The following is a 24525-nucleotide window of genomic DNA, read 5'->3' on the forward strand; positions in this document are numbered from 1 at the left end:
TTGCTGGCTGCCAGACGAATGGGAGAATGCTGTTTAAGGGAGCATCTGTGCTGGGTAAATCCAGCCAGAAAAAGCATGCTGGATATGGGACCTTCTGCACTGTAGGTGAATTTGAATACAGCTCCATGCACATATATGGCAGAAATGTAATTGGATGAGTATGCACACTTAAAAAATCTAGACTTTCCAATCAATATTTTTCCTCCCTCCCACCCATTAATACCTCCTTACGTTCTCCATCTGCCCTCCCCTGCTCACAGTTTGGCGCATGCGTGCCCTTCCTTTTTTTCCTATTTAATCTGCTGCCATTGCTTCACCATTATGGTATTGGTGGGACCATGGCAAATTCCAAGTTTACAGTGCATCTGTCTTCACACAGTCACTACACATAGTCACTCCTCTCATCCATGGCCGTGGACAAAATGCTCAGATTCCAATCATTCTGTGTCTGTTCTTTTGAAGCAAAGTAGTCCTAGTTGCTCCCATTTCTGTGTCTTTTCCTGCCGCGTTCAGAATTAAGCTCATCACAGTGCCTGCGCTATTGGCTCCTTTTCTGAGAACTACCTCTGCCCTCACCATTAAATAAAAGAAGTCTACACTCTATTTGCAAACCCTGTTTCAAAACCAATTTTTCAAACAGAAATGGTGCAGGACACCAACAGGAGCTACTATGATTACTAACAAAGGGTTGTGAAGTTGGCAGTGTGCGCTATGTATATGGCCAAACTCGCCCCACTGGATTGAATAAGTAACAAATATACACAAAAGGATAAAGTATCTCTTTTACTGGTTATCCACAGTTCATTTGAGCACATTTTCGCCTGCTGCACACACACATTTATTTGTGAAAATGTTATTTTATTAGGTATCTCTTGGATAACCCACATGTTGTTAGAAATGGTTCGGTGTTGGATATTGGAAGTGGATGCGGCGCTACAGCGATTGCTGCTTGCATAAGTGGTGCATCTCATGTCATGGCAAATGACATCGACCCTGGTGAGTAAAATTTGGATTATTTTCCACGTTTAATGTATTTAAATAGAACAGCTGAGTTTGTTAAGTACTTTCTTCAAAGGTATGTATGTCACGTGCAGGTTGTTGGTTTGAGTTATGGAGGATCCAACTTATGATCTGTCAGAGAAAACCAGCTACTTATCACTCTTCGACTTTTTGTTTAAACCTGTACAGTGCTCCCTCTGCCTTTTGACTAGTTTGCACTATAGAAATACCACATACATTAATGCAAATCTGGGTGCGGGTAACACCTAAAATTGTACAGCCCAAAAAGACACCTCAACGTCACATCCACGGAAGGATGAATCTAGGACTTTGTTAAACCCAATTTCATAAGGCAATGTGTCTTCAAGATGAGGCTCCCCACAGCATATCAAATACATTCAATTAAGAAAGGACAGATTCAGTAAGTGAATTTGAGGGCAAAATTAGAACATTTTGAAAAATTCATAAGATGTAATTCAGAAATCGTTGTTCAAGGTGAATAACGTAATTGCCAAGAAATATCTCGGCAAATATAAAGAAAAATAGGCAGCCAAGAAATATTCAAAGTTCATAGGAACTCGGACAGCATCCCTAGTACCATCGAAAAGTCTTAAGAGTTCTCGTACTCTCCCCCAAATTTGAAGGTTTATATAGAAAATCTTCTCTTAAGACTGAATGAAAACTTCAAATGCATCATGGTGTGAGCAAAAGAATAAAATTTTAGCAAATCAGACCATAGAGCGTCATACTACCTTACCACCTAAGCACTATGCCAGGACATGAATATTGAGTCAGCTAGAGAGTCCTGAAGTCATCTGAAGATGGCAGATCAAACTAGTTACAAAACAACAGTAAACTATTGTGCATGAATGCAATACAGCAGGTAGTGAAAGAGCAGTTGAAGCATTACTGAATCATGTTCGAAATATCTTTTATTGGAAAAACGAGAACAGAGTAATTAAAAAGTAAACAAGCATGACGGTCCTTGACTATGTAGAGCAGAAACAGTAAACAGTGACTTTGCAAGGTGAGACATCCGTTTTGAACAAGATGGCGTCAAGGCCTAGTTGGCTTAAGCCATGAAAAGGCACTTTAACAAATCATAACAAAATGTTTTCAAAAGCAGTAATATCAGATAAGTATGCACATATAAATCTAAGTGTAGATCCATATTCTGCTCTCTGTAAACAATGCACAATTTAAAAAAATGCACAAAACTCCCACAAACTGATTGATAAAATATGTCCCATTGGGGAGTTATTTTGACACTAATGTTCAATCACCAAGAGACAATTCAGTCTGTAGTGACCACTAGGCAGATGGAAAATGTTTTATTTATTATTATAATATGACTAGGACATCCAGCTCAAAGTAACATACGAAATAATCTGCTCTGCCCATCACAGACAAAGCGTCTTGCAGGAAACTGCACAATCATGAGGAGCATGGCCTTAGTACAAGCCATGCTAATATGTGCAGCCCCATCTCCCTGAAGTCAAAGGTGACTGTGTAATTAGCTAGCATCCACCATGATGCTGATACAAAAATTGTGTATCACTGACAAGGAAACAACCATCTTAACTTTCCTGACATCCACAATGTAGCCACTGAACACAATTGAGGTGCTTGATGTGAGTCTGCCAATTTAATTATGTATCATCTTTGTTGGATTCCTCAAAGTAAAGAAAAAAAAACTGGACAGTAAAAAACAGAGCCCACATTTTTCTTAGGAGAGCACTGCCCATCATTGTTGACAGGATCAATCGGCTTGCAGAAAACTTGAGAGAAGATGGTTCACCACAGAATCCCTTCCCGACAAATCTGCCTACAAACATGCACTAGGGACTATCACAAAAAGATCAGAGAAGCTTGCAGGTCCCACAATATTAACAGGTTAGATAATGCTGGGAATTGAACCAAAGAAATGTTCAAGGTTTTAAACAAGTTTATTAAGCCTGCTGCCTGTGCTTCCACTATTCCAGCCTCTCAGCCATTGTGCGATGCGCTCTCAGATCATTTTGAGGAGAAAATCTATAGGAACCTTTCAATCTACACTATACAGGCAGAAGCTTCCTCTAGTGTCTCCCCTGCCACCAACCCTTTCGCCTTACTGGAGGAGTTTGAACCCATTACCTCAGCACAAGTCTGATATGATGAGTAAAATTAAATCATCAGGCTCACTGTCTGATCCTTCCCCTCGTACATCATAATGGCTCTTGCTACCATACTCCTTCCTGGTATTACTTCGCTGTTCATTCTTTCTCTTAGCTTTGCAACCTTACCTTTGGACAGGAAAGCAGCACAAGCCATGCCTATTTTGAAAAAACCTAACGCGGATCCCCTTGAGCTCACCAACTACAGACCCGTATGGCTACTTCCTTATCTTAGTAAGATCATGGAGACGTTAGTAAACAAAAAACTTTTATCTTCCTTGGAAGCCCACTTCCTTTTAGTCCTCTCTCGGTCGGGTTTTAGAGTTTCATATAACACAGAAATAGTGCTGGTGGCGATATTGGACACTGTTAGACTTTCTCTTGATGAAGGTCTCCCAGCCATGTTGGTGTTACTTAATATATCTGCCACATTCAACATCACCTCTCATTCTATATTGGTCCAGGGACTAACCTAGATTGGTGTCTGTGGAAACATTCTGGGCTTGCTCAAAAACTTTCTTAGCAACCGGACTCAGACAGTGTACCTCGAATCTTTTAAATCTCTGACCATGATTTTAGATAAGGGTGTTTTGCAGGGCCCTTCAGTGAGCCCGCCCTAGCTCAAGTGGTTATATCATGTGACTTTGAAGTCTTCTCATATACAGATGATACTCAATTGATCATCTCTATGGGACTTAATCCAGAATCCACCAAAAGCAGATGTGGTAATGTATGAGGAAAATTGCTTTCTGATGACTTCGAATTGCTTACAGCTGAACTAACATAAGACTGACATTCTGCTGTTTGGCAAGGCCCATGCATATTGGTCGGATCACTGGTGGCCTTCTGAGTTGGGCTTTATCTCCCACCCTAAAAGGTGGTAAAAGAATCTCGGCATCCTGGCTGAAGAGAACCTCTTCATGTGAGAGCATATAGGATCTACCTGTGGAGCCTCTTTTGGCATCATCCGCATGCTCAAAGGTCTTTCAGTGGCTCTTGTTACACACTAGAAGAACTCTCACTCAGGCACTCATTGTAAGCTGCTTGGATTATGTCAATACCCTTTTGGTAGCTGCTAATGAGTAGCTTCTCTCCAAGCTGCAGGTGTTTCAGAACACCACTGCCCGCCTGGTTTGCAAACTTCCTTCTCGCTCCCCTTCGGAGCCTACACTGAAATAACTACCCTGACTCCGCATGAGAAAATTTTCTCTATTCAAACTCCTGCCCCTGGTTCACAAATCTTTGTGTGGCAAGGGCCCTCTCTGCCTTAGATCCAAAGACCCTTGACCTTGCCTGGTAGGTCGCTCCCCCCCCCCGCTGCAGCTCTGTCTGCACTCCTGCTGACGCCTGCTGCCGCCGCTGAAGTCGAGGCCCTCCACCACCCGCAGGCTACCACCTGCGCCTCATCCCTGGTGGCCAGTGGTGGCCTTAGGTTTGTATCTGCTCTCTGTTGTGCCTGTACTCTGTCTGCCCGTCTCTCTCCTGTACTCCGCAGCCCTCATTCTGTACACCCGTTCCTCTTTTATACCCCCCTGCCCCCTGCTCGCCGCTGCGAGCTCCTTTACTTCTGTGCCCCCACTGCCCGGTTTCCCCTTCTGCCCCTCGTCTGCCTCCCGCCCCTGCTGCGACCTTTCTGCTCTGTGCCCCCTTTTCTGCTTCTGTACCCCTTTTTGCCTTGTTTCCTACCCGCGACTGCACCGCTTCCCTGCTCCCGTCCCCGCCGCTGCTTCCCCTGCGGCCCGCCCCCTCCACGCCCATTCGCTGCCCCTGCCACCTGCCTCCCAGCTGCTCCTCCCTCCCCACCTCCCCATATATGGTGGTCACTGTGCGGCCGCGCGCAGCGAGCCCGCTGCTGGCGTGCCGAAGGCAAGCCCGTCTGCGCCCCTCCGCGCCTAGACCGTGCCCAGCGTCAGAACCCCTGGCCCCCGCACCAGCCATGAAGACCGCCTCCACTACGACGCCACCACCCTCGTCGCTCTCAACCCAGGAAGGACCCACACCTGCTGCAAGGCCGCCCCGAAGCGCACCCACGGTCCCTTCACCTGCCGGAACTGCAGCTTCTCCTGCCTCGAAGGCGCCGAGACACCCGCCACGACGGAACCCAACGAGCTCAGATGCATCCTGATCAACACTCGCTCGGCACGCAAACACGCCGTCGAGCTCTGGGACCTACTCGACACCGCATCCCCGGACGTCACCTTCCTGACCGAGACTTGGATGAACAAAGCCTCCTCTCCAGATATAGCCATCCCTGACGGGTACATGATCACCCGCAGAGACCGCACCACAGAGCCGGAGGAGGAATCGCCATCGTTCACAAGAACACCATCAGGGTCTCAACAAACACCAACGACACTCTCGGCACCGCCGAACACATGCACTTCCAGATCCACACGGACCCCAAGACCACCCTAAGAGGCACCCTCGTCTACAGACCGTCCGGACCCCGACCACAATTCTGCGACTCAATCGCCGACCTCATCAGCATGCACGCGCTGACCTCCACTGACTACATCCTCCTCGGAGACCTGAACTATCATCTGGAGAACAATAACGACAACAACTCCTCCACCCTGATCGACAACTTCGCCAACCTCGGACTAAAACAGCTTGTCACGACGCCGACCCACATTGCCGGTCACACGCTTGATGCCATCTTCTCCTCAAGCCCCGCGTCACCTTCAGCCACGCCTCCGAACTCACCTGGACAGACCACCACAGCATCCACTTCACCTTCCGAAAACCCCTCACACACTACCGCACCCTACAGATGCCCCGCTGCTGCTGGGACAAAGTCACTGAAGAACAACTACAGACAAACCTCGCACTCAACCCACCGACCAACCCCAACGATGGTGCACGCACCCTCAGACGCTGGATGGACGACTGCGCCAACACCTTAGCTCCGCTGAAAAAGCCAACCAACATAGACACCAGCAAGAGATCCAGCTGGTTCACCCCGGAACTCCTAGCATCAAAGCGCACCTGCCGGAAATTGGAGAACAAATAGTACAGCGACAAGACGCCGGACAGCCGTGCTGCCCACAAAGATGCCATCCGCAACCACCACCACCTCATCAGAACGCCAAAAGGACCTCCTTCAAAGACCGCCTTGACAACAACGCACATAACAGCAAGGAGCTCTTCCACATTGTGAAGGAACTGTCCAACTCCAGCTCCAGCGCCAACGACATCCCGCCATCACAAGCCCTGTGCGACTCCCTCGCCACCTTCTTTCACCGCAAGATTACCGACATCCATGACAGCTTCAACCCCCGGACGACCCCTACAGGCCTCAACACGCCGGACCCACCACACCCCATCGACCACGACTCCCTGACAACCTGGGCCAACGTGAGCATCGAGGACACAATCAAGACCATGGGCACAATCCACTCCTGCTCCCCGTCTGACCCTCTCCCACACCACATCTTCAACAAAGCCGGCAGCTCCATTGCACCCCACCTGCGCAGCACCATCAACCTCTCCTTCAAGACCGCTACCTTCCCTGAGAGATGGAAGCACGCTGAGATCAACGACCTACTGAAGAAACCCAAGGCGGATCAGAGCGACCTCAAGAACTTCCGGCCCATCTCCCTGCTTCCGTTCCCAGCAAAGGTCATCGAGAAGATAGTTAACACCCAGCTCACCTGTCACCTCGAAGACAACAGCATCCTGGACGCCTCCCAATCAGGATTCCGCAGTAACCACAGCACCGAGACCACCCTCATCGCCGCCACAGACGACATCAGGATCCTGCTAGACAACGGCGAGACGGCGGCCCCCATTCTCCTGGACCTCTCCGCCGCCTTAGACACCGTCTGCCACCGCACACTACGCACGCACCTCCAAGACGCAGGGATCCGAGACAAGGCCCTGGACTGGACCACCTCCATCCTCTCCGGCAGAACTCGGAGAGTCCACCTCCCCCCGTTCCGGTCCGAAGCCTCCGAGATCATCTGCAGCGTCCCACAGGGATCCTCCCTCAGCCCGATGCTGTTTAACGTCTACATGGCACCACTCGCACGCATCACCCAACAGCACGACCTCAACATAATCTCCTACGCCGATGGCACACAGCTGATCCTCTCCCTTACCAAGGACCCCTCTCACTGCCAAATCCAACCTCCACCAGGGAATGAAGGCTGTCGCCGACTGGATGAAGGAAAGCCGACTTAAGCTGTACTCAGACAAGACAGAGATCCTCATCCTCGGGCCCAACCCATCAGCATGGGGTGACTCCTGGTGGCCCGCATCACTGGGGACACCCCCGGCTCCCACCAACCACGCACGCAACCTGGGACTCATCCTCGACTCGAAACTCACCATGACCAAACAAGTCAATGCAGTCTCCTCTACCTGCTTCAACACCCTCCGTATGCTCCGCAAGATCTACAGATGGATCCCGACAGACACGAGGAAAACAGTCACCCAGGCCCTAGTCAGCAACAGACTAGACTACGGAAATGCCCTCTACGCCGGAGCCCCGTCCAAGCTCATCAACAGACTGCAAAGAATCCAGAACGCCTCTGCATGCCTGATCCTCGACGTCCCGCACCGCGACCACATCACCCCCCACATGAGGAACCTGCACTGGCTTCCCATTGACAGAAGAATCTCCTTCAAGCTCCTGATCCACGCACACAAGGCACTCCACAAAACCGTCCCAGCCTATCTCAACAGTCGACTCTACTTCTACGTACCCAACAGGAAACTCCGCTCCGCTGACCATGCCCTGGCCACGATCCCACGCATCCGTAGAACCACTTCTAGAGGCAGGTCCTTCCGCGCCGCCAAGACCTGGAACACCCTCCCCCTCAACCTACGACAAACTGAAGACCTGCTGACCTTCAGGAGACGACTCGAGACCTGGCTTTTCGACCAGTAGCAGCAGTACATCCCCATTCCCCCCTCACTACCCCCCCCCCCCCAGCGCCTTGAAACCCTCACGGGTAAGTAGTGCGCTTTACAAATCAACTGATTGATTGAAAGGCCAATTTCTGCTATGCTTTTGACGTATTCATTCTACCAAATATGGTGGGCGATCCTTTTCTTATCTTGCTCCCCACCACTGGAACCTAATGCACTTTCATATTTGGTCCGGCACTAAACTACTCAAGACATAGATATTCTGATACACTTTTTTCCTAATAATGCGCTCTAGCACTGAGATACTCCTTTGGTGGTTATTCGTCCTGCGCTACTTTAAATGTCATTAACATAACATAACAGGGCCACACACTTCCACTTCTAGAGCCATGCCGTGCCAGTGCTGCCCACTGTCTTTGGTGGTAGCACCACCCTTTCCTCTACTAAACAAGGTCCGACTTATAGGGAAGCCAAGAATATAGTGTTATTAGGGTTGATCTGCTAATTATAGTAGCTTAGCAGGTAGGTTAATCAGCTACTAGTACAGCTCTGCAAGATCCTATGCAACATTAGACGGTCTTGCATGGTTATTTACTACAATAGCACTTCAAAAGGTCATGAACATCTGCCACATTCCACGGGTCAACTGACTTTGCATTTTACTGAACGTTGGCTGGCCATGGAGGGTCAAAGTCTAACATATCTAATGCCTTATTATTATTATTTTTTTGGTTTTGTCTCTAAATACATCCAATGTTTGTCAATTGGCCAGGCAACCTTCCATGTCACTTCACTGTCCTCAATTGTACATCACCCGCCTCAGCTCACAGGTTGGTTATGCCTTATGCCATTTGTTTTAATTTTGCTCAGTGTTACTGTTTAGGTCGAGCACAGAGGCAGTGCACATGCGCTGCTCTGCAAGACTTGTTGTACTGTAGTATGAAATGGAAGCCCCGCCCACTCTCCGCCCATATTTGTCATTGGCTTGTGTCATTGTCCTTCGTAAACGCTGGCTTCTGATTTGTAAAGAGGCTTGTTAGTCCCTCCTTAGTACCACCTTGTCTTCACTTGTAACCTCCCATGGAGACTTGGCCTTTTACTTCGGTTGTTAAACGGTACTCCTTCTTTAGTCTGTGAGCACTACTTTCATTAATGAGTTTCTCTTACTGCAGGCAGCACATGGGCATCTGTTTTCAATAACAACATGGGCACCCGCTTTCACTTTAACCCGGGTACCTGGTATTATCTCAATCTGCCACCCACCCATTCGCTGCTTAATCTCGATCCGTCGCCCTCTTGTCTGTTGCTCCCCACCAACTAGCCCTAAAACCCCACCTCATCCACGAGACCGTCTAGGTTGCCGCTATCCTTGCTTGTTGGGTATTTGGTGTATGCCACTGTGGTATGTCTCGAGTGGTGTGTCTTCTCTCCTCGAAGGATTTCATTGCATTGTTTGCAGAGTTGTGTGTCGCCTGTGCGCATATGATGGTTTGAGTGGTTCCTTTTTATGGCTTGGATATTTCTCACCCAGAGGTACTTTTTGTAAAACGCGTCATTTCAGGGAAATCTGTCTCCGTATTATTCGAAGCATTCAGTGTGTCTTTTCGAATCTGGTTACCCCTTGCAGAGTTGATGCACAGTGCTATCTGGGGTCCCTGTCATGGAGGCTGGGAGGGTTGAGCAGAGTCAGTCGCACACTTTGAATTTTCTGGCACAGTGTGTCCTTCTTACCCTCCAGGGTTGCCAACGAGAAATATTTCCTCACTCTGTTTACTTCAGATTGCAAGTTCATGCCTCCACTGTGTCCATGTTAATAAACTGATTTCGCTCATGATTGGCACTAATCAGCGTGACGGGTCATAGGGCGATCACGCGGGAGGGGGGGAAGGTGGCATCTGTTTCCGCCCTCAGCTCGTGTGTTGCATGTTCGTAACTGCGCCAGCTTCATTCTGAGACACCCGACAAATGGGTGTGCACGTCCGAGGCCCGCTACTTAGCGTGATCTTCAGTAGCATGGGTCCGCTTCCTGGCCATCCAGTGTGCCGTGGGAATTGTAGTGCACCCTGTACTCCTTGGACAAATAACTCTGTCTCCGTTCGCCTAGTTTTCTTAACTGCAAAAAGTAGGGAGAACTTGGAAAGCACATACACTTAATATTGTGGACTACATATAGCGAGCACTGGCAAAGTCAGTAAGTCTCACCTTTTGGCTTTGCCTATTCTTTTGGTGATGCTGTTAGTTTCCTGATGTGAGCTGTGGAAGTATATAGGCCATACATTCAACAAGCATTTGCATTGCAATAGGTCTCACATTTACACAAGTTTGAGCTATTGGCATTGTAAATGACAATACCTTTTATTTATGTTTTGGTTATTAAAATATAAATTAAAGGCATTGTCATTTACAATGTCAATAGCTTAAACTCGCGTAAATGCGAGACCTATTGCATTGCAAATGCTTGTTTTAAAGTTGTATCTCATTGTTTCATTTGCTGAATTGCACTCTATCTGCCTGATTGTATTCTCTGCTGACTCCTGCACTGAGGCATCTGCCACATAAGCACTTTATTAGTTCCCCCTCACTAAGACACTTAAATTAAGACTCTTGCATGACCCAAGTTTAAGGGCTACTTACAATAATCCCTATCTCTCAAGCAACTGCTTGATTTTCCCTGGTCCGCCGCAGAAACCAACCAACAAAGCAGAGGCTTAGACGGACGCTAATACAGTTGGCGGTCTAGTTCTCTGAATTCCTCCCGTCTCAGGCAGGCTGAAGGGTATTTAAGTAAACGGCGGGCCAAAGGCAAGCCAATCTGGCCCACCCACGCCTGAATGCCAACATGGACCCTGCCTGTTACAGTTCAAAGGGTAAGAAAATGTCTCCTACATCATATTCATATTCTAGTGTGGAGTGTGGAAATATAAGAGAACAAGCCGCTCGTATCTCTAACTTATTATGCACTGTGATATTACCTTTAGAACAAGAAGATTCCCCCATTTGTAAACGTTGTAACTATGTGTCCCTTCTTCTACTTTTCAGGAAAGATGGAACCCTTTAAACAATAATATCCATGGTAAGGAACCACCTAAAATCACATCTAAAATCCCCTAACTCCTCTATCTTGCAGATCCCACAAGTCACTCAGTTACTTGGTCTCTATTTCAACGCACACTTTATTCTGAAACATGGCCTGAAATTATTTGACTTTATATAATGAAAAACCTGATTTATGTTTTATTACTGAAACGTGGCCTCATCCAGATGTTCTTCCCTGTAGCATTTCCTCCCACTAGACTTGATAGACAAACTAAAACAGGCCTGGCCATGGCCGTTGCTTTGCGCAACACAGTGAAAATTACGTTGTTGGAATCCGTTCTTACTGACTGGGTTGAGATGATTACTTTTAAACTAGAGATCTGCCAAAAAACAACTTAGGAAGGTGCATTAGTCCATCATCCTCCTGGCTAAAAAAAAAGAGTTTAGCACGAAGCTGATTGAATGTCTGGCATCACATTTTTTGGATGCCTATAATTTTATGTTAGTGGGCGATTTTAATCATCATGCAGGAGTGATCTCTGATTCAGACACCATACACTTGGTTTCTGACCTGAAATCTTTAGGTCTCTATCAAAAAGTGATATGCCCCACACATATAGCAGGGCATACCTTGGACCTAGTATTCACAGACTCCGCCAACTTGCGAATTGAACGCCCCACCCCGCAGGTCTGGACAGACTACTCCACTATTAATTTTTATGTTAGTGAGGAGAGACCCTTGGACTTCATGGTAACAGCACCAAGGCTGGTCTGACCTTGTAGGAAGGTAGCACTCTCACCATTTACTTCGGTTTTCTCTCTGCCCCCTTTGAGGGGCAATGAAAATATGAATATGGCTTTGAATGATATTGAGGGAGCTTTTTCTCATGCCTTAGATTCTTTTGACTCCCCCTTAAACTTAGTAAATCAAAAAAACTAACCTTTCATTGGTTCACAGACCCTGTACAAAACGAGAAGACAGCTTGTAGAAAGCTGGGACGTGAGTGGAGGACCACAAAATCCCCTGGAGATGAAATAACCTATGCAACTGCATTAGGAATCTATCCTAAAAATATTAAAGGAGTAAGGAAGACTCACATAGTAGATAGGATAAACCACTCGGGAATCTCTACTAAAGAATTATACAAGATTCTGAAGGAAATCACTAATCCTTCAACCTGTGCCTCACCAATTCCTGCTTCCCAGTCTCTCTGCGATGAGCTCGCAAACCATTTTGAAGAAAAATATATCTAAAATGTATACACCTTTTCAAATATTTGGGGACCTGAAGGGTTGATTTTACCCAATTCCCCTGTTATCACCCATCCGATACTCCTGGAAGCTTTCGATCACGTTGCCCCTGTTCATGTGCTGGCTATGTTTAACAGGATCAAGTTGGGATCTCAATACGATCCTGCCCGCCATATATTATGGCCACCTTGGCCCCAGTCCTTCTCCCCACTAATACAGACCTTCTCAAGCTTTCTCAAGCTTTCTTTGAGCACAGAAACTATTCCAATAAGCTGGAACGCAGTGCATGTCAGACCTATATTTTAAAAAACCACAGCAGATCTGCTTGAGTTGGCAAATTATAGACCATTATCGCTGCTCCCATTTCTTGGAAAAGTTATGGAGACCCTAATCAATCAACAGCTCATATCTTTTATGGAAACATATTCTGTGTTAAACCCGTCCCAGTCAGGTTTCTGGGCATCCTATAGCATGGCAAGGTCGCTGATGGAGGTTCTGGATTCAATCAGACTTGCTCTGGGTGAGGGGATCCCAGCCATTCTGGTTTTACTAGACTTGTCCGCAGCATTCAGCACCATCTTGCATACAACTCTAATCTGTAGATTGAGGGAGGTTGGTGTCGGTGACAAAATTCTAGGTTGGCTGAAAATGTTTGACAGATCGCACCCATTTGGTGCAGTTAGACTGCTTTAATTCCAGAACTATGGCCCTTGACAGGGGTGTACCACAGGACCAATCTCTGAGCCCAACCCTCTTTAATATCTATGTGCCCCCTGGCTAAAGTGAAAAGATCATGTGGTTTTGATCATTTCGTACGCTGATGACAGCCAACTTAATTTCACTATGGGGCCAATCCCGGAATCTACCAAACTAAGATTCAGGGAATGTATGGGAAAGATTGCTTGCTGGATGTCAGCCAATTATCTCCAACTGAATGCCAGTAAGACAGAGATTTTGCTTTTTTGGGAAAGTACACTCCTTCTGGTTCTGTGATTGGTGGCCCATGGAACTGGGGTCGATTCCTGCCTCAAAATGTAGGGATCAAAGAACATATTTCCCAACTTTGATCATACAAGCCAATGTGGTATTTTAACTCAATTAAAAAGTAATAAGAGAACATAGGCAAGTTAATCATGCAAGAGATGAACAATTTGATAAAAACTTCAAAGATAAGAGTGACCGTTGTTACAAGTTCAAGTTTAAATTCTTCTTGCCTGTCCAATAAAGTACCCAATAGATCAAAGAATGTCACTGCTGTTAACCATAGTTGGGTATGCCTTCTACACATTGCAGCACTGGCCATAGCAGGCACGTGGGCCGTGTGAACTACTATGACGAGGCAAGTGTTGGTCTAAGAATGCGGTCTGCTGGATACTGAACACATGCAGAGTGTGGATGGTGATGCTGCTGTTGGAGATGGAGGGTGTTGCTGCAGGATCATGTTAGTAATAACAGCTGTTGTTACTGCACATTACAAAAAATAGTAGAAACGATTACAAGAAAATAAAGAAATGCCCATGATGCACGGTTCTCGCAGTGCATAAAAGTCCCATGGCGACCACTAGAACCCGCTTTCACCTCCAGAGGACGGATGGTAAGTGAGTCCTTTTCACTGGTATCTCCGGATTTTAATAACTGCAGCTCCTGGTGCTGGTCAGACTATATCTGTGACTCCGCCATGATTTAAGCTTCGTTGTTGTACATGAAGTGCACGATGTCCACTTTCTGGGACAACACAGCACCCTGGTGGGACTTCACATGCACTGTTTAAAAGAATATGTAAGGGTCTTCATGGTCTTAGCACGCCTATCCCTTCCTGGCTGCTGCTTTGGACCTGTTCTGTTGCGGAGGAATCTCCATTTCCAGTTGGTGATTTTGTTGCGTAGCTTGTGTGAAAGAAGGCGGTGAGCTCAGTCCTCGGAGGGGAGGCACCCACTTCAGGGACAGTGCCGTCCACGGCACATTAGGCAGACAGAGGACTCGGTGAGCTCATTGGAGGGGGGGTCTCAGGGGTCTGCTTCTAGTCTTCGCAGTCGAGCACTTCTCATCGGTGCTAAGTAACTCCCATAAAGTCCCACATCTGCTTCAATCAATCAATCAGTGACTTATAAAGAGCGCTACTCACCCGTGAGGGTCTCAAGGCGCTGGAGGAGATTAGAGAAATACTCTCAGGCTTAAAAGGCAAGGGCATTTCTTCATAGGCTTAGGTTAATTGCCTATTCTGTCACAATTGTCGGCCTCTGGCACACATCTCCTGTGCCGAGTGCAATTCACCATAGACCAAGAAAGGAGGATAAGTACTGAATTTAATTTTTATAAAGATTTTAGCACTGGCCGCGTCTAAGGTCTAAAATGTACATGTATGTAATGTTTATATTTTAATGATTTCCACGATAACCCAGTGGTTTAAATCACCCATTGCAGAGATATGTGCTTGCATAGTTTGAAGGTTACACTTTCAAGTTCTTGCACCTGTAAATAAAGTGTTTGGTTGCCCTATGTCCGAATTTTAGACGAAAAACAAATTATTAATAGCTCTATAATAAAAGAGGTTTAAGTGAATAGGTTCACAACACTAAGGACCAGCTTTATCACTGTACGTCCTCGCATGATTCCAAGGAGAAATTAAGTGTATGTAATGAAAAAACTTTTTTATTTTATTGACTGAAATAATTTCAAAAAACAATTCTCACAGCCTCTTCTGAGGTTAATAGTCATTGTTGCATTTCTTTTTATTCAATTCAAATTGATGTCTACAAGATCAAAGAATTTGAAATCCCTTCCAGGCGGCCGACACGCGTTTTGCGACCTGATGTTTTATTCTTAAAGCTGCAAATGAATGCAAACAGCCTGTTATTAACACACCATGGAAGATTCCCTGATTTACAATTCATAACACTCCCAAGGATCTAAAATGGTACTAATTTCCATCTACAAAAACAGTGTAAAAACACTGTAAACTTAGACAGATCCATTGATCCTGGCAACAAAATACCATGAATTGTATTCATACATGGGGTATATATATATATATATATATATATATATATTACCTACTGGCGGTCGCCAGTAGGTAGTTATAGTTAGGACCACGTTTCCATAGGAAAACCTCAACATTCTATTTTGAATAACTTTGGCGCCGGTCGACGAATCCTCGCGAATTTCTCAAAATAGGTGGGGCGCTACGCTCCGCTCCTACCCTGAAAGTCTCGGGGGGATTCGTCAAGCGGGGGCTGAGATAAAAGGGGGGTCCCAAAACGCGTTTTTCCCATGCATTTTTCCATAGGACCTTTAGAACGAGCTACAGCCCGAACGGCTGAACAGAATTACTAGAAATTTGGCAGAGAGGTAGTCCCTAGGTCAAGGAAGTGCCTTTTGTAGGTTTGGTGTAAATCTGTTCAGTAGATTCTGAGAAAATAGCCTTTAAATCAATATATATATCTGAGCCCGCTTACGGTACGCTTACCGTACGCTTACCGTACGCTTACCGTAAGCTTACGGTGGCGTGCGCGAGCGCGATTCTGATTGGCTCTTAGATCTTAGTAAACATTCGAATCGGCCGAAACCAGGAAGCGGCGTCCGCCATTTTGTCTCTCGCACTGAGTGTTGTTTATCAAACATGATGGCCAAAAACATGTTACGGGGCTGTTTTGACAACTCCCTCCCACATAGTCATGTTGAGGGAGTCCCCAAACATCCCCCAAGAGCAAAAACGGTTTTATTTTTTTTTCGGCATTTTCGCGGGGTACGCTTACCGTACGCTTACCGTACGCTTACCGTAAGCTTACCGTACGCTTACGGTAAAAAAATAAAAATAAAAAAAACACTATCCACACTTACCCCACCCCCTGTGCTTTTGGTGGCCGCAGGCCACCAAATGTGCAGGGCTTATTAATAGAGAAAAAAAACGTAATTTTGGCAACATGAAATTATAAAATCGAAATAAAAAAAACACTATCCACATTGACCTCACCCCCTGTGCTTTTGGTGGCCGAAGGCCACCAAATGTACAGGGCTTATTAAAGTTGATAAAAACCGTGCACGGAACGAACTGCGTTAAGTGGGCGCGCACGCCACAAATGGCGTAAAGTAACTTAGCATTTAAAAAACCGTACAAATTCACTGAAAAAACCATAGGTTTCACACACGTTATAGTTAGGAAATAGCATTTAAAAAACCTTGCTAATTCACTGAAAAAACCATAGGTTTCACACATGTTATAGTTAGCTGGACATTTTACTGATAAAAAACCAATGAAATTCCCCCGTTATAGTTACTGTAGGCAACTATAACTCACGCGACCGTAATCCTCTGCTGATGACATATGTGTCTTTATGAAAAAAAAATATTTGTAATATATGTATAGCTAAAATTTAATGGAAGAAGATATGGGCAAATAAGTGTCTAAATACAGTATTAGCATCAGCAGAGGATTGCGGTCGCGTGAGTTATAGTTGCCTACAGTAACTATAACGGGGGAATTTCATTGGTTTTTTATCAGTAAAATGTCCAGCTAACTATAACATGTGTGAAACCTATGGTTTTTTCAGTGAATTAGCAAGGTTTTTTAAATGCTATTTCCTAACTATAACGTGTGTGAAACCTATGGTTTTTTCAGTGAATATATATATATATATATATATATATATATATATATATCCAGTAGATAGTTATAGTTAGGACCGAGTTCCCATAGGAAATCTGAAAATTCTATTTTGAATAACTTTGGCGCCGGTTGACGAATCCTCGCGAAATTTTCAAAACTAATGGGGCGCTCCGCTCAGCTCCTACCCTGAAAGTCTCGGGGTGATTCGTCAAGGGGGGGCTGAGAAAAAAGGGGGGGTCCCAAAACGCGTTTTCCCCATGCATTTTTCCATAGGACCTTTAGTCGAAGGTACAGCCCGAACGGCTGAACAGAATTACTTGAAATTTGGCAGAGAGGTAGTCCTCAGGTCAGGGAAGTGCCTTTTGCAGGTCTGGTGTCAATCTGTTCATTATTTCCTGAGAAAATAGCATTTAAAAGCATATAAATATCTATACGCGCGCACGGTGCGTGCACGGTGCCGTGCGCGAGCGAAATTCTGATTGGTTGATAGATGTCAGTAAACATCCGAATCGGTCGAAAACAGGAAGTGTCGGCCGCCATTTTGTCTGTCGCACTGAAAAGGAAAGGTGGAAAAAAGGTGGAAAACGTGAAAAGGGGGCAGGGAAGAGAGTTCCTGACCCCCTGGCCTTTGTCAGGGGGTCACAGAAGGACCCCCAAGGGTGAAAAAAACATTGTATTTTTAAAAAAAATCGCGAGGTGCGCGCATGGTGCGCGCAGCGCACCGTGCACCCAAAGAGCGCGCACGTTGAAAAACCTTGAAGAAAAAAAATAATTAATAAATACATAACTTAGCATTTAAAAAACCGTACAAATTCACTTAAAAAACCATAGGTTTCACACACGTTATAGTTAGGAATTAGCATTTAAAAAACCTTGCAAATTCACTTAAAAAACCATAGTTCACACAGGTTATAGTTAGGTGGACATTTCACTCGTAAAAAAACAATAAATTCCAGACCGTTTTGGGTGCTACATAGTTAGAGTATGCAAATTTTGCCCTACTACCTGCACGTCTTTTAATAAGGATTGTTTTTTTCTTTTATAATACACACAATAAATGGGTACCACTCTTCAAGCTTTATTTACGGATAATTTGTTGTTCTAGATCCTGAACAAAGATTGTCCAGTCTTATCAGTTGTTCTTTACAAAGTGAGTGACCTAAAGGCCCATCCTTAATATTTATTTATTTTTTATTTATCTTGATCCATCAAATTACTAGGCACTTAACTATTTGTATATAAAAAAAGTCTTCTCACCATTTTAAACAGTTTCATTATTTAATAAGTAATTATGTTGGCATAGGCCCAATGTTAACTGTAAAAATTAGGCTCTGATACACAGCACCTGAATAAGATTGCCTCCAGCTTTTTGCCTATATGTTCTCTCATTAACCACGCGATGAAGACAAACAGCGGAGGCTCCTCCGCTATGGCTATAAACCGATTTTTTTATCATTTTCTTTTCCTTTCCACTTAGAGGCAGCTAAGTCTGGGCAGGCCCTGATGACAGCAGAGGAGGAGTAGTTGTAGGAAGCTGGCTCTGTATATTCTATACCAAAGTAAGGTATAGTGTGCACAGAGTCCAGTGGATCCCCAAAGGCTTACAGAGGTAAAAGTAGATAAGACCTTACTCTCTATTTGTGGTAGTATGGGCGAGCAGTAAAGCTTTATCAGAGGGTAATGTTAAGCATTTATTGTACACACTCAGGCAAGAAATTATGTCTTGTTTGCATAAAAATATTATTTAGTTGTATTATATTTCAAGCCAGGCCTGGTACAGGCAAGTGTATCAGTACTTTGCAAGAATAAGGCAGTTGAATAGAGTTTGAATGTAATTGGATTGGTTACAGTGAAGTCACTTGTTCATAAACAGTTGGAATTACTTTTCAGTTACTATTGAAATTACATTTTAAATTACTTTTCAGGTTTCTTTTTCTACTGATATTCCTAGTGTTCAGGGGTGTCTTGGCGTCTGGTTTTCATTCCCATCTTCGGTCGCGGTCGGGGGGATCTTCCTCCAGAAAGGGGCTGCAGACATAGTCTGGAGACTTGTGGCAGGTCAGGGATCACCAGTTCCCAAGTCAGGATCGCCGAGGAGACAACCTCATGGTGTTGGGCCACTCGAACTCGGGCCGTGGGTGTCGGGTGAATAGTGGTGCAGAGTCGCGGATTTGGCTGGAGCCAGAGTCTGTTTGTGAGCAAATCCAGTGCTCATGGAAGACAAAGTCTGGTTGGGGAAGGCAGGGCATGTCCTCCGGGTTCTGGGGAGCTGCTGGATGCAGGACACACTGTGATTTTGCTGGAGCAGGTTGAGGTTGGACAGGCCAATAGGGCTGGGGCCAAGTCAGTTGGTGTCCTCCTCCTTCTTCCTGAAGCACGGCTCTTCAGTCTTTCTTCTTGAATTTTCTTGTCTGAAAAGGCAAGGTTCAGAGTTGCCCCCCAAATACTACATTTAGGGGCGTTTCAGGTAGGTAAAGATTGGGACCAATGGGTCCCTCCCATTGGGTGGGTACACCCCCTATTATGCCACCCTCCAGTGGGAGGGGGCATAAGCCTCACTCTGGTTGGCTGGGTCCCCCATCTTCAAGATGGCAGGGACTTGGAGTGCTTAGTGTGCTTCGCCTCACCTCCCCACCTGAGGGGTGTACTTGGCAAAGGTGGGCACACCTCTCCTCCTATCTTGGTTTTCCCGCCAATTCTCCCACAAAGTGGAGGCCAGAACTGGTGGGGGCCAGTTGCTTGGAGAAGTGAGTGAGTGGTGTAGCTCACAAAGGCGGCAAGCCTTTGAAGCTTCTCCTTCGTGGACCCTGCCCATTCTGGGGGAGGAGGCTTGGCACCTCCTGCCCAGGATTTGCTTTGCTTCAGGATCCCGAGAGTGGGAGGCTCTCGACCCAGGGCTCCAGAAACCTGTCTAGGGTGGCAGCCGGCGAACAGCCTGTCAGCCAAGACACTAGAGTCAGGTCATTTTTCAGGCGGCATCTCTAAAATGCCCTCGGAGTACATTTTACATTAGGTCCCACACTGGCATAAGTGTGAGTTTAATGTGCTGAGAAGATTTCAGTAAAGCCATTATGGTGCTGAGGAGTTCACAGTGACAAACCCTCATACCATATACTCTTTATGGCGTTACTGCACTTACAATGTCTAAGATTGGACCTAGACACTGTAGGGGTACAGGGCTCATGCTGTCTAATGCCATAGACAGGGGGTTGTAGGCATGGTACACAGGGATGTGTGCCGTGTAGTCCCTTCACTTAGTTTTTTCACCAAAACATACATTCTGCAATTGCAGTGTGTGTGTGTGTGTGTGTCAGGGTACAGCCCTAAAAGGCCTTCCCTGGTCACAGTGCCCTTGGTACTTTTTGCAAGGTGCTTACATGTGGTCAGAGAGTTTCCAATTTGGGTGTGCAACTGTACAGATTTAGGGAAAGAACATAGGCCCTGGGTACCTGGTTGGCAGGAACCCAGGGCACACTTAGTCAAACAGCATCAACATCAGGCAAAAAAGGGTGAGCAACCATTCAAAAAGAGGCACTTTCCTACTGTATTGCCCACTGTAAAAGTGCATGATGTTTTGTCCGGCTAAGGCAGACCAAACCGTCAGACACACTTAAGTCTTTCTAAACCCAAGCTGTGCTACACAGCCGGGTGGAGATGAGGTGCAGGCTCCTAGGATCTGAGTGGGCATCAAACCAGCCTGCTCAGGCTAATCACATCGCTGCTCTCATGCTCTATTACCAATATGAGAGCAGTGTCTTGATTGGCGTCTAGGAGCCTGCGCAGTGTGCCCCGGCCCATGGGGGATCTTAGTCGGACCTGAGCAGAACAACCCAGAGACGGCGGCCAGCAGCGGCAGGTAAGTGCTTTTTTTGCTTTATTTGCCCCCACACCTTCCCACCCCTCCACTTGTTATGAAGTTTCTGCAAATACGTTCTTAGAAGAATGATCTCGGATAGATTGCCTTAGAATAGATGACATTGTGGTCCTTCTCTGTCTGCTGCTACACCCTTTTGGGGAAACATTGAGCGCTTGGTTGGTTCCTGCATCTGCTTCTTATATTGCTAACGTGGCAGATTACCCATCCTGTGGGATGACTGAATTAGAGGTTGTTGGAAGTTGGTAGAAATAGACTCTTCGACTATAACCTTACACTGCCTGATATACACATCTCAAGTGAACACCACTTGGCCGGGAAAACCTGTCAAGCATCTCAGAAAAAGTATCATACAATGTACAAACTACTTTAATGCATGTTTACCTAAAGGAAGGTCGGAAAAATAATGAAATTAAATGAACATGATAAACCAGTAGGTCAACCTCTGAAACAACTGCTTGAGTGCTTGTTCATTTGAATTCAAGCTCACACAGTGATCTATCTCCTGATGACAAGAACTTTCCCTCCAGTACCCAGCAAAATTAAATAAAGAACTGTCCCCTCTAATTTAAATTACCGTGATTAACACCTCGAGTTTAAATCTCCTAAAAATGCAAAGGGAGCAATAAAAAATGCTCCCCTTAATCTGGCAAAGATAGTTAGAAGTTTAGAATGCATTATAGGTATGAGGTGAAAGTACCAATTTAATAGTGAAGCAGTGTGACAAGCTTTAATCTATATATTCTTCCTTCCCATCCTCTACCCCAATTAGAATATAGCTCTTCCAAGCAACATTGTGATAATAGACTAAGTATTGAGGTAACATTCAGCCCCCCTCTTATAATATATTGGGTTGTAAGCACTAATGGATCCTGTTGTAGAAATGTAAATAGTGGTGAAAAGATCTTATTTTAAAAGACTGACCTCGGACGACCATTTACAATCTTCTTAAAATATTCAAACGACAGGTATAAGATAAAAGAATCGCCAATGCTCTTCGCAAATTAATGTTATTAGAGGTAATACCAGTGGGGATTAAGTAATTCAAGAAGTCTCGAATATCTCACAGTATACATACAACATGTAAATTCTATAAATCAAGAAACTGTGAATATTCCTGTACTACGATGTATAATTTCATCTCCGCATAGAGAGAGGATTACGAATGGTGAATGTATTTAACAGATGAATGCTAGAGCCCCATACTTTATACCTGGTTTTGAAGGCAGGAACAGGAATTCACATTATGAGGTTTGGGTAAATGTTAGGCATGCGCGCTTGGGGTGTTCCGAAGACGAAGAACTGATAAAGTACACGTGCGCTTCACGTCCCTTCTATTACTCTTGGCAAAGAGAGCTATAGCCATGCACTAGCGAGCTCCGGGGGGACCCCCGGTGGAGGCTTGGGTGGGAGCAGTCAAAAAGTGGGGCGCTGTGGAGGAAGATGCGATCTGGGAGGAGGAAGCGAAGGGAAAGCGCAAACACCACATATCCATGGAATGGGGTCAACTCCTACTCCAGTTCAGTCAGCAAACCACATGAGCAGAGCCAGCCGAGGCCCCCCATTTCCAGACTGCATCCACCACACCGCCAGAACCAGTTGGCAGACGTAACGAGCCAGAGCACACACCTGCTGCAGATACCCTCTCAGAGTCCACACCATAGGACATAGCCCAAAAACCCGACAGAGGAATTAGCTAATTCCCCCCTTCTTTCCCCTCCCCCGTAAAGACAGTCGCTAGCCACTAAAGTAGCCCCACACGCCTACACAGAGGACCTACTTACTCCCCTTCCGTCTGCACACACACCCTCTCTCCCCGCTGATCCCAAACGAGTACCCCAGTTCAACACCCAGTTTTTTCAGTTCAGGATACAAACCGGCAGTTCAGATAACGTCAACAGGGGACAGGGACCGTCGCCCACTCACTTGAGCGGAATGCTAAAATTCCCACAAGAACCATAGGTAGGCATAGCCCCATAACCAAACTATAGACATATAGACACATCTCCAGGACACATAAGTCTGCCACAGATAGCCCCAACACATGTGCAATACTGGGATTGTGATAACACATAATGGCAGCTAAGAAGGATAGCAATTACGAATGTACACTCAAGTGCCTAAATTGTCTCTGTCTACCTATGCATGTAACTCGAAATTGAAACACTTTTCTATGCTTCATTGTATCTTAAATGTTAAAAGTTAATTAAAAAAATTTTAACAAAAAAAAATGAGGTTTGTGTAAATGTTGTAATTGTTAAAATAGATGTCACGAACAAGATTGTGACACAAATTGAAAGTGTGAAAGCAGGGGAGAAAGGATGTGCAGAGTTGAACCATATTTCATAAAGGTAGCAGTAGAAACTCTATTATGATACATACGTGTTTTCTGTAGGAAAGATGATTTGAGATAATAGTGAAGCTTTCCTTTCTCGCTAATTGAATATAGGATGCAGGTGTGAAGGCGCAGGCGCGTAAAAGCTGCCTTATCTCAGTTATTTACCTTCTGAAACCTTGAACCAACTATAAGCTGAAAAGAATGATTGGTTTTCATCATATATGTTCTGTCAAGACGCTTAAGTGTGAGAAATAGTGCTTTTAAGGTTGATGAAGGTGGAATTTGTTTGTTATTAATCTTTGCAAATATGTAACTGTGTAGCCAAAAGTTCTCTAATTAGAGAGTGTCGATGGGCACAGGCCGGTACAGGCCCCTCGACGTATACACATGGCAGCCATAGTCGAATGAGCTGAGGATTTTAATGCAACTCAACGAGTGTCAAAGGGTATAAAAGACGCAGCAAAATGTTAGCAAGCTTAAACATTTAGCAGAACCCACTTTGTATATTTCTGCCCCGGGGGCTTGAACAAATAAACTTTGCTTTATTAGTGCACCATGACCACATATTTTCTGTTCTATTTCTTACAGGAAAATTCTACTTTAACTACAGTTGTTGTTTAAAGAAATACTCACCTGTTCACTTTTTTCTTACTCCTCGATTATCATTACTAAATGATACTACCGGGCTGACGTCCATTTCTACACATTTTTAAATGGCTTTCTACTGCTCTAAGTTCAGCAAAAATCAATATATTGAGTTTTTCGTAGTCAAATGTTCTGACAGTTGACTCCTGGTTGAACAATATGTTTGAGGTGGCGCATTTTGGGGAAATGATACATAAACTAACTGATAATCTGTTTTATTTTAATTCTATTTTTGAACCTTTTATTGCAATACAACGCATTTTTATGTTTCAAAGTGTTATATTATTTATATCTCTTTTTGTTGTTGTTGAAGATTACGGTCTGATACCTCATTGCCAGTTATTTTATTAATTTATTCTATGCTTGCTCTGGATGACTTTTTTTTGTATGTAGAATCTGTTTTTTAGTTTATGTTCTTATAATGTAAAAATTATGTTTTAATGTTTCACTGTTATTTTTACATATATAGATTTGAAAATATAATAAAGAATTGCTATAAACAAAAACAAAGATAGATGTAATCCCTATTTATCAACCAGAATGTAATAATGTTTTTTCTTTAAATATGTTTTTATTATTTACAAGACAAAAATATTCAATCATGATCAGAATATGAAGGCAAACAGGTACTCATTTAACGACAACACACCCTGGTCGCACGCAGGTGCAAGTGACATAGCCATAGTCAACAGATATTGTGTATCATTTTACAACATAATAGTACCAACTGTCAACAAGATCGTTGATAAGCAGA

At 44.9% G+C, this 24525-nt stretch overlaps 1 protein-coding gene and 1 long non-coding RNA gene across 2 annotated transcripts in view; one reads left to right on the plus strand and one right to left on the minus strand.

The window, feature by feature from the left end:
- The window catches only part of LOC146854942 (uncharacterized), a 206188-nt gene that overhangs the window by 49954 nt on the left and 131709 nt on the right, over positions 1-24525 (minus strand). The window lies entirely within an intron of this gene.
- The window catches only part of ETFBKMT (electron transfer flavoprotein subunit beta lysine methyltransferase), a 164689-nt gene that overhangs the window by 47816 nt on the left and 92348 nt on the right, over positions 1-24525 (plus strand). Inside the window, exon 2 of the mRNA XM_085652368.1 lies at positions 866-996. Coding sequence (XP_085508494.1) covers positions 866-996 — 131 coding nt within the window. The remainder of the gene's footprint in view (positions 1-865; positions 997-24525) is intronic.

The sequence above is a fragment of the Triturus cristatus genome, chromosome 4_1 (genome assembly GCF_964204655.1).
Source record: "Triturus cristatus chromosome 4_1, aTriCri1.1, whole genome shotgun sequence".
In the NCBI taxonomy this organism is placed as follows: domain Eukaryota; kingdom Metazoa; phylum Chordata; class Amphibia; order Caudata; family Salamandridae; genus Triturus; species Triturus cristatus.